Source organism: Apium graveolens, chromosome 9, assembly GCF_009905375.1.
Source record: "Apium graveolens cultivar Ventura chromosome 9, ASM990537v1, whole genome shotgun sequence".
NCBI lineage: Eukaryota > Viridiplantae > Streptophyta > Magnoliopsida > Apiales > Apiaceae > Apium > Apium graveolens.
In genome coordinates, this window is record NC_133655.1 from 148965698 (window position 1) to 148976792 (window position 11095).

Below are 11095 nucleotides of genomic sequence, written 5' to 3' on the forward strand. Positions count from 1 at the left end.
AATGTCAGGAAATTCACACACAATTGAGATGTCTTCTATCCTTGGACTTTCCTTTTCAGTATCCAACACATAAGCTAGATAAACTTTACATCCTTGTCGTAGCAATCGTTTAGTCTGCATCATTATCAGGAATTTCTTCCACTGTTTCCCACCCTAAATATTACCGTTGCATTTTCCGCAGTTTGCAACTTCATTTTCTTATTCGCACAATCGATCTGAGCATTACTACAAGCTAATCAATTCATTCCGAAAATAACATCAAACTCTCAGAACTTGAAGGGTATTAGGTCCACAGAGGAATGATGTCCGGCTTTATCGATATCGCATTCGGGATATACTCGATCTACATGAACTTGGTCGTCATTCGCTAATCTTATAATTAACCTCTCGCTCAACCGTTGAATTTCACAACTTATTTATTAATGAAATCTTCAGAAATAAAAGATCGTGTGGCTCCAGAATTAATCAATAGTTTTACGTCTATTGAATCCACAGAAATCGTACCTGCAATCATATTAGGACTCTGCACAGCTTCTTTCAGTGTCATATTAAAAGTTCTCGCTCTAGGCTGATTGTGTTGTGGGGGTGGAGGTAATTCCAACAATTTCGGAACACTAGCTGCCATAGTTGGTCCTCTACAATCCCTGACTACATGCCCCTTCTTCCCGCACGGGAAATAAATAACTTCTGTTCTTCCTGCTGAACACTCATTGGAGTAGTGCCCTTTATGTTTGCACTTGAAACATATCACATTCGCCTTGTTGCAAACGCTCGTTTGTTTCCGATCACATGTCTTACAGTATGGCAATGGGGTCTGATGATTCCCTGCTGTTTGGGAGCTTGGAAATGATTACCTATTCTATGATTGCCTTGTCATATCCTTTTAAAATTTATATTTGTCCGGGCTTGAAATCTCGATTTCCTGTTGAAACAGTTCTGAAAATTTCCTTGTCCCTTTTCCCTTTGGGACATCTTACTTTCCTCTTCAATGATCATGGCTTTCTGAACCACGGTGGTATAAGTCGTCAACTCTAATACTGCCACTCCGCTATGAATCCACGGCTTCAATCCCTGTTGGAATCTCTTAGCCCGTTTTTCTTCAATATCGACTTGCACCGGAACAAACCTAGCTAATTCAGTAAACTTGGCTTCATATTCAGTCACTGACATATTCCCTTGCTTCAGTTCCAAGAACTTGATTTCCATCTGGTTCTTCATGTAACGAGGAAATTACTTCTCCAGAAATAACTCTGTAAACCTATCCCAAGTCACGATGCCTTTACCCTCTAAAGCTTTCTTGGATTCCCACCAATAATTTTCTTCTCCTTTCAAGAAATAGCTAGTAAAATCAGTCTTCTGGTCCTCATCAAACTTCACAAGCGCAAACGCTTTCCCCATTTCTTTCAACCAAGCCCTAGCCTTAGTAGGATCCGTTGTGCCCTCAAACTCTGAAGGCTTAGTTGACTGAAACTGCTCAAAGGTAACAACATGCACAACCGGTGGTATCTGAGGTTCAGGACGAGGTGGTTGTTGTAACATCTATTGTTGAATCTGTTGTTGCTGTTGCTGCATCTGCTGTTGCATCATCACCATCTGTTGTTGCATCAGATGGAACATTTGGTTCATGGTATCATTATTCTGTTCCTCAGAATTGTTGTTGGAGGTTTCAGTTTTGGTCTTTCTTTTTGGTGCCATTATTCTGATAATAAAATAAACACTTCTTTTTAACAATTTATTAAATAGTTGATAGTAGAAAGAAAAACAATTTAACTAATATTAAAACAAGATATTTAAATAATTCAAAATTTAAATAAATCATCTGAAATAATTTTAAAATTTTGAATAATAATTGTACAACACTGTTCTAAATAAAACAAAATTTAAGATATGGAAAAACTGTAAAGCAGTAAAGTAAATATAAATGTTGTAAAGACTAAAATTTAAATAAACAAAAGGAAAACGTTGGAAAAGTTTATTTTATATATATCTGACACCAGCCTCAGGTGTTAATGCTTGATACAAAAGGTCTAATATCAGGTCTACCATAACTACTGCTGATATAAGTCATTACTACACACATATATATATCTGATCTCACTATATTATGCTGCTTCTATCTACATATGTAACATATAATACAACAACTAGCTCCAACTATCGTGCCTCAAAACCCCAGAGGAATGCGTATCAACTCCTCACGAAGTATCTCAATGACTGACTGTGCCAGACGGGTGGCACTATGAAACTCTGTATAAGAATGCGGCCCATCATGTATCAAGGCATCTAACTCAAGAGTAGCACTATAAACCGTCTGCTGAAGTTTCTGCCTCATTAGATAATCTGGCTAAAGTGTGGTTAATAGTCCTCTATCTCTCTGGTCAAACAATCCCATGATCTTTATGTACTGAGATCTCCGATAATGTACATCCTTTCTCACAATACTATACTCATGATACGGTACCATGTGTGGCTCTGCAACCTGTCCAACAGACTCCTGGGATGGAACCCTAGGTATCCCTACAACACCCTGCTGCGACAACCCTAATTGTAATCCCACATCATGCTCATCCATCCCCTCGACCGGGGCCATCTGAAATATCTTCGGCTCTAGAGCATATACTAGCATAGGAGGTAGCACTGCAGCTGGTGGAAATTATGCCTTTATCTCCGGTATAAACTGATACTCTACAGGGAGTGGAGGTGGAAGTAATGAATCAAAGAACTCTAGAGGATCAAACATCTCCATAGGATCTGGTAGCTGCTCAGGAGCCGGTGGGGCTGGCTCCTGTGGTAACTGTGGTGGAGGTGGCGGAGGTATCTGTGCTGGTATCTCAGCTGACACTGGCGGTATCACTGGTACAACTGGCCCGGTAACAGCGCTCTCAGACGATGCGGATGATGTCAACTGATAATATAACAAAGAAAGAAAAAGGGTCACTCAGCATTCCTAGGACATATAAATTCCTAATCTAAAACTATCTAAATCCTAACCTTCCTATTCCTATCTTATGTGATCTTCCTATCTTATCTTAATCCTAACGTTCTGGTTTTCAGAGACCAAAACTTACAGCTCTGATGCCAAACATGTAATGCCCTTCAAACCCGGGGTCTAGGTCTGGGGGTTACTAGCCAATTACAAAACCTGTATAAACATGTATAATAATAAAGCAAATGCATATTTAACCCCTTTAATAATAACCAGGATCTTTTCTAGGTTAAAGTATGAAAACGAGTACAACACTCTACTTTTATTACAATCCAAATGTAAAATCTCACAAAACTCTCTTTATTACAAACCATTGTCTAACAAGTTTTAAACTGCATTCATCTTTATTCAAATACACACATTATCTATCTACACTACACCTGCTCATGTAACTCAAAGCTTTCTTCCTGAATCGGAATCAGCACTTTTGGTATTAGAGTGTCCCGCTGCTTGACTCGTTTCTTTACCACGCAAGTCCTGATAGGTTTCATTTTCCTTCTTAATTGAAAACAATAAGGTGTATAACAACAAAAAGGGGGTGAGCCATAAGTTGCTTAACAAGTCCATAATATATAAACAGTATTATAGTAAGCTAAATGAACCGGTAATTTGGTTACATATGCAAAGATATAACCTCTCAAGACAAGAACAAAGGCCATTATCGGCGAGTATCAATAAACTAAATTGGACACAAGTTCATACCTATATTATGCTGATCAGCCAGGACACAGTACGGATCCATACCTCAATGCATAAATACATTCAGATACCCAGGCTCTACGGCCCAACACAAGGACCCGGTTAATTGTCGGTCCTTAGGATCAAGTATATACCTGATCCTAATCATCACCATCTAGTCCATAGAGGAGCAACCAGAACAATCAGAATGCTTTGATGTATCCCAATATCGGAATATATCAGGATATATGTATATATATATAAAAACTATTGGAATATGAATAGAGGATTCAACGAATTGGGAGAAATCAGGAATCGAAATGAAATATGAACAAAGGAATGATAATTGTGTATTAGTGTTTGTGAACAGGAATTATCAGTGTGTAACTGCGATAAGAATCTGAAAGCAATTCACTATTCTGAATTTAGAATAGGGGAAAAACTTGTCTTTCACGCGATCTACCTCAAATATATCACCTTCCTCTATCACCGGCTCGATCCGCCTTGTTGGCTTCATCTCTAACAAAGAAATAGGCTTATGTAGTCAACTCGCATTTCAATCGCGTCTCAAACCGACTTCACGTAGCCCATATCGTCTACCCGTATGCTTATAAGTGACTCGTATAATAATTTTTAACAAATATGACTCGATTAAACACATAATTAACATAGCACAAAAATCACATAGTTATTCTAGGTTCAAAATAATTTTTAGAATCGAAATCGACTCGCTATTCGCATTTCCGAACAATATCTGGCTCATTTCTCATATTTTGGAATTTATTGGACTCATCTCTATAAGTAATAGGGATTATAAGTACATAAATATCATAAGCTGACTCGCTTGTAAAAGAAATTAGGATTTAAAACTATTTTTAATGAAAACAAATCATTTTTCTTAGTCGAAGGACTTTCGTTTCGCTTAAATCGGATAAGCGGTCCAATTATTATTCAATAAATAAGAATAAATTAATTTATTATTCAATATAAATAATTATTAAAATAATTAACCTCAAAAATATTTTAAATAATTATTTAGGAAAAATCAGAATTAAAAATGATTTTTCCATAATTTTTGGAATTAAAATGAATTTATTATGAATTATTGAAAATAATTTAATTAATTATCAAAATAATTAATCATTTTTAAATAAAAATAAATAATAAATAATTAAAGAAATAAATAATTTTGATTTTTAGAAAATATTTCAGAATAATTTATAATATAAATCAATTAATTAAATAATTAATTAATCAATTTATAAAATAAATAAAACTAATTTTTTATAAATAATAAAAATAAAATAAAAATTAAAAATCCAGAAAGAGTTGTCTGAAAATGGTTTTCTGACAAAACGGATCAAAACCAGGTTTTATTACTGGTTTTGAATTGGGTAAACGAGTTTGAACACGGGTCGGGTCTCCAAGAACACGCCGGAATCTTTCCAGATTCCGGTGACGTTGCCGGAGTCCGGAGACCCTTAAAACTGGCCAAACAAACACCGTTTGACTTCGTTTTTACAGGGTTTTCATTCCAAATCAGTTCAACAACATCAAGTCACCGTCTACAGGCCGGAATCATCTCTGAAACTACTTCTCCAATCAAAATTTAAAGTTTTCCGGCCAAACATCGATTTGGCTATTCTGTACATAAAGCTTCAAGATTAATAGATCAAAATAAATCCTGAAACATCTATAATCAAACCCTTAACCTCTTACTAACCTCAGCTTCTTCTAAAATAAAAAATGATCAACTGAAAAATTAGCATAAACCCTAGATATCGAGTTAACAGTTCAAGCAATCGTTTGTTAAATTAATTAGCATGAATTGATTGTATACATCACAGGGAAGCTATATCAATCAACAAAATCATCTTATAACCCCATAATCGAAAAGACCCAAATCAGACATAAACCCTAGAAGTTAAAATTGAAAAATAACGAATCTAAACATGAAATTAATACCAGAAATCGAAATAACAGATCGAGAGGATCAATTTTAGTACTAACATCGATCGATTTGGTGCTCAGAATTGCTCAAAATCACGAATTGATTCCTGACCCGAAATTCGACCTGATCCTGTTCTTCAGATGATTTTTATATTTTTGCAGAATTTTGATAATTAATTATAAATAAATAAATAAAAATTACAGTATTTATAATAGTAAAATTAATACTCCTAATTAAAATTAAGGCCCTAATTATACATCTATTAAAATTAATTGGCCCCTAATTTTATAATTTTTGAGTATTAAATTTTAATTTTTTAAATATTCAATATATACAATATATATGTCAAAAATTTCCAAACATTGTGAATAATTAAAAAATACAAAGAAATGGTATATTTGAAAGTCCTAAAATTTTATAAAAATAAAAATGTGATTTTTGGGGGGGTTTTAACACCCGAAGGGGCCCAGAAAAGTCATTTTTCGCGAAACAAGAAAATTTATAAAATATCTAGATGTTCAGAATAACGCTATGGTACAAGCTGTTCTAAGAAAAATAAGACCAATTATTTTATTTGAAATATCAGATATTAAAACATAGTTCGGGTCATATAACTTTTGATACAGAAGCTTTTAATACAAAATAAAATACCCGATAATTACCTGGAAAATATCCTGACGATACAGAACACACGTAGCGTATAGCAGTTAGGGTTTTATAAGTAATGACACATAAATGACATACTAACACACATAATTTATCTTTATTATGATGTAATACAAGTGTAATTTTCCAATCGTTACAACATGGCCTACTTGCTATAAGATATAATAATGAGCCTATCATACCTTTCTAGCATGTGATGTCAACTTTCTTACCGGTTTTCTCCTGATCAAGCTTAGAGGTTGTTGGCATTGGAGTCTTTGCCGAATTTGAATATTTCAAATTGTACTTCTTGAGAAGTTCTCTAATGTACTTGGATTGAAAAATAAATATACCATATTTCCTTTGTCTCACTTGTAATCCAAGAAAGTAGTTCAACTCTCTCATCATGCTTATTTCATACTTACTCTGCATTAGCTTAGAAAATCTCTTGCAAATATCATCATTAGTAGAGCCTAAAATAATTTCATCAATATATACCTGAACTAATATCACATCATATTTAGGTATTTTATGAAATAGAGTTTTATCTACAATACCTCTAGTAAAACCATTTTTAAGTAGAAATTCTGAGAGAGTGTCATACCATGTCCTTGGTGCTTGCTTGAGTCCATAAAGAGTTTTGAATAGAAAGTATACAAAATCTACCAGATTTGGATCTTCAAATCCTAGAGGTTGTTCCACATACACTTCTTCTTCTAACTCCCTATTCAGGAATGTATTTTCCACATCCATTTGATAAACTTTAAAGTCTAAATGTGCTGCAAATATCAGAAATGACGAGCGTGCACTTTATCTTAATATTGTCCCTATATTTTGGTTATTTTGTACTGATTTGGATTTTTATTTAATAAATATTAATGTTTTATTTTAGGTATGAAGGATTTTTAATAAATAAAGGCTAGGAGTTTACAAAATAAGATTTGGAGTATAATTTGATTTAAAATCGGATTTTATGGGCCAGTTGCGCAGTCTACACTGTTTGGGCCATATCTGGAGTTCTAGAAGTCCGATTCTGACGATTCAACAGCCCACAGAAAGCTTATGAGAATAGATTTATTTAAGAAGTGGTATTGAATTAAATATCCAGCCAAATCAGCCCATAATTAGAGCCCAAGTCAACTACAAATTTCCACTTTATCGGACTTCAATTCTAATTGGGAAATTTCCTTATAATTGCTTTAATTCATTAAAAATACTTTTATTAGAGATTATTATATTAGAAAAGACCTAGTACATAGGGAAGAGGCAAGCAACAAGTAGCCGCACAAGGGAGGAGGAGAAGAAGTCATCAACGGAGAAGAATTCAGCCATTGGAGACATCTATTTGGCTTTATTTTTTCTTATCTTTTTATATATCTTCTTATGAACATGTGTTGGTTATTTTGGGATTGTTTTGATACCTTGATTATGAACTAAATTATATGAGTTAGAATTTTTATGGAACCCTAATATGTGATGTTGGTGTTTTGATAAGAAGTACTATATGCAGTTTGTGGTTTATTTGTTCAAGTGCTTTTCATGGTAATACTTGCTATTTTCTGATAACCTTTAGTAGGTTAACGAGTTAATTATAATACTGAGAGGGTTATAGTTAATTGACACAATACTTGAATAGTGCATGCTTATATCTTTTGATTATAATAGTGTTACGATATATATATATATATATATATATATATATATATTGTGACCATGTATAGCTTTGTGAATTGGTGCTTAAATAAATTCTGAAGAGTAAATTGACATAGACATATGTTAGTTTATTTTATAGGAATTATATTGTAGTGATTTCGAGAGGAACCTACGACCATTGAATTCTAACTAGTGAGGTGTGATCTTGCTATAGTATTACACTACTTTATTACCGACATGAACATACTAGGAGGAAGTAATTATCTTAACTCATCTTCTCGTATCTGAATTAATCCATATCTTTTTGCTAGTATAGTATTAGTTTGCTAATTTAGCTTTAAATAATTAGTTTAATTAGAAAAAACCCAAAATCAGTTCTTGTGTTCTACAACCCAATTGTTGGATATTATTTATGATTTACACGAACATACAGTCCTTGAGGAATAATATATGATATTCACTACTATATTACTTTTTTGCGATTGTTTACACTTGCACATCAGTATTTTATGCAACAAGTTTTTGGCGCTGCTGCCGGGGATTGTTATAATGTTTATTACAAATATTAATTATCTTGTAGTTTGGTTTGTGTGCTTAAGTGACTAACTTTTGTTGTTTATCAGGTTCAACAACAAATAGTTATGTATTCTCCATATGAGATGGATATGATGTACAATGAAGAGTGTGATGATAGAACTCACGAAATTCTTTCCTTGCAGGAGAGAATAGCTTCTATGGCAGAGATGGTCGAGAATTTGTACATGAAAAGAAATAGACCTATATGGAAACCACCGAGTCCACCAAGAAGTCGAGTTGATAATGTTTCATGTGTTTTTTTGTTGTTGTGCTCAGACATATGACTATTATCCTTCATATCCAGATTGTATGTGCTTTGATGTCAATCAGCCTTTGGTGCAACCTCCTAGTTATTCATGGATCAATGAAGTATTATATTTTGGAACTACATCACAAAAGAGCTCGACGATGGGAAGGCGAATTTGGAACCCAAGTTATTTGAGAGCGAAAAAGAGGTGGAAGTTTCTTGGAAGACATCTAAACTTGAAGGATATGTACATGAATCTTCGGAAAACTCTATTTTTGATGTTCTAGTTTCTGATAAATTAGAGCATATATCATCTGAAGATCAAGTGGATCAGCAAATGAATATTCTCGATTTTGAACATGAGAACAGGGAAGAGGAGAATTTAATCTTGGTGGAGGTTAATTCACAAGAAATGGAGACAGTACATTATTTTCAGTCTCTGAAAGTGCTATCTTAGAAGTCGACCCTCCAAAAGCTTCTATTAAAGAACCACCTGATTTGAAATTGAAGATGCATTCTCATTATAAAGAAGTTTATTCGAGCTTATCTCCTACTTTATCCATCATCATCTCAGCAGATTTACCTCCTGATAAAGAAGAATTATTTTTGGTGGTTCTACAATCACGCAAATCAATTCGTGGATTGATGATTTTAAATATTTGGGATATCATCTATTCTTTTGGTATACAAACATGAGGTGATAACAATATCACAAGCACTTTTGATGGAAGGAGGAAGCTGAATCTTATTATCAAGGACGTGGTCCCAAATAAGATAATTAAATGGCCATTAGGAGATGCGCTGCGAAATTTTACACTTTGGTGTAAAATTTTTAAGTAAAAAAGAAAGGTTCCATGTCTAGCCAAAGACAATAAACAAAGGAACTTCTTGGGAGGCCCAATGTGCTATTGTTTTGATATGCCCATGTATTAAAAAAAAGGGGTGCTTCAAAATTTTGTAGCAATTAACATGGTTTTGCAGCCGTCAACATGATCACGCATCAAGAACATGTCCATTGACTAATTTTTTACCATTCAACATGGTCACGCAACTCTGCAACATGGTCATGCATTCAGAGCTTGATTGTTCGGTTAATTTTTCACCAGAGAACATGCTCACACAAGTTTTTTACATAATTATGCACATACTCTTCTACTACTGCCATCTTTTGAGAATTGGACACACTCATGCCAACATCTGCATGTTAATGCACTAGCGCTGCACAACTTGTACCTGACGCGCTCGCTAGGATATCTCTTTCAACATGATCACGCCAATTAGCTGCATACTCGTGCAACCATATAAACAGCTTCTGCCATGTTTTTTTCCTTTTAGCATGAGCATGTCACTGTCGAGCATGGTCATGCAACTCTATAATACAGAGTAGCGCTGCATAATTTCTTCCCAGAGCATGCGGTTTAAGTCGTGGTTCAGCCGTGTCTACGTTTTTCCAAATTGGGCATGGACATGTAAGAGGATATGTCTTCGCCACCTGGGGCTGTAGTATGTTCCAAGGGTTGGGCCAATTTGTTGACTATTACTTATCAAATCTTGCTCTACAATCTGGTTTGATTTTGTAGTCCAGGAGTCCATTGATGAGAAGGGGCTGGGGAAAGCTTGAACCTTGACTCTTAGCTCTGCGTCTTCTTGGAAGTGAGATCACTAGGTTTGTGGTGATAGACAGACCAGACAGAATGAAAAAGGTGCCTCTATATCTACACAGGAGGACGGAGCGACTCGCTATGAGTAACAGAGTATGCAGACTTTCTGGTGAATAAGCTCGCCTAAAGAAAGAGGCAAGATGCCTATAGCTTCGATCAGAATAGTCCTGGTCTCGGGGACGTAGAAAGAGAAAAGGCGCAGCCATCGGCGAGCAAAAGCAGAAAGTCGCTTTAATCTTGATAATTGAGTGAAGAAGTTCCGGCAAGAGCCATCCTACACTATGAAACCATGCTGCATCGGTGTTTTAAGGGCATGGGAGTTGTTGGGCGTAAAAGTTATTCTCTTATGCAATTTCGAGTTGGATGAACAGATCGCTCCTAAAGGTTGAATCAGACTGAGATTCCATATTCCTCAATTGAAAAGTAAGATTTTCCATATATATGAGATGCGGATATAATCCATGAAGAAGGAACGGAGGCATAAACATCAAGAATACAAGGGCCTGGGATGTCCTGGCCCACACACTCTATGGGGCAAGTTGCCTTTGTTCTTCCGGGTCAGGCTTTCATATCCTTTCAACCAAAACAAATTGAAACCTATCTTCTAGCGTAACTTGCGCAACACTCTTTTTTTCCTGCCGGAATGTGCTTTTATTCTAAACATCATTGCATTAGAAAAGTGCTTCGGATAACTATTA

General features: G+C 35.0%; 1 protein-coding gene across 1 annotated transcript; it reads right to left on the bottom strand.

Annotated features, from left to right (window-relative positions):
• Nucleotides 1-412: 412 nt before the first annotated feature.
• On the bottom strand, nt 413-1539 carry LOC141685656 (uncharacterized). Its single transcript, XM_074490748.1, has 3 exons — nt 1235-1539; nt 978-1126; nt 413-825 (listed from the first exon to the last, which is right to left on the bottom strand). Exons 1-3 carry the CDS (start codon nt 1537-1539, stop codon nt 413-415), a joined length of 867 nt encoding a protein of 288 aa, XP_074346849.1.
• Between the last annotated feature and the right edge of the window lie 9556 nt (nt 1540-11095).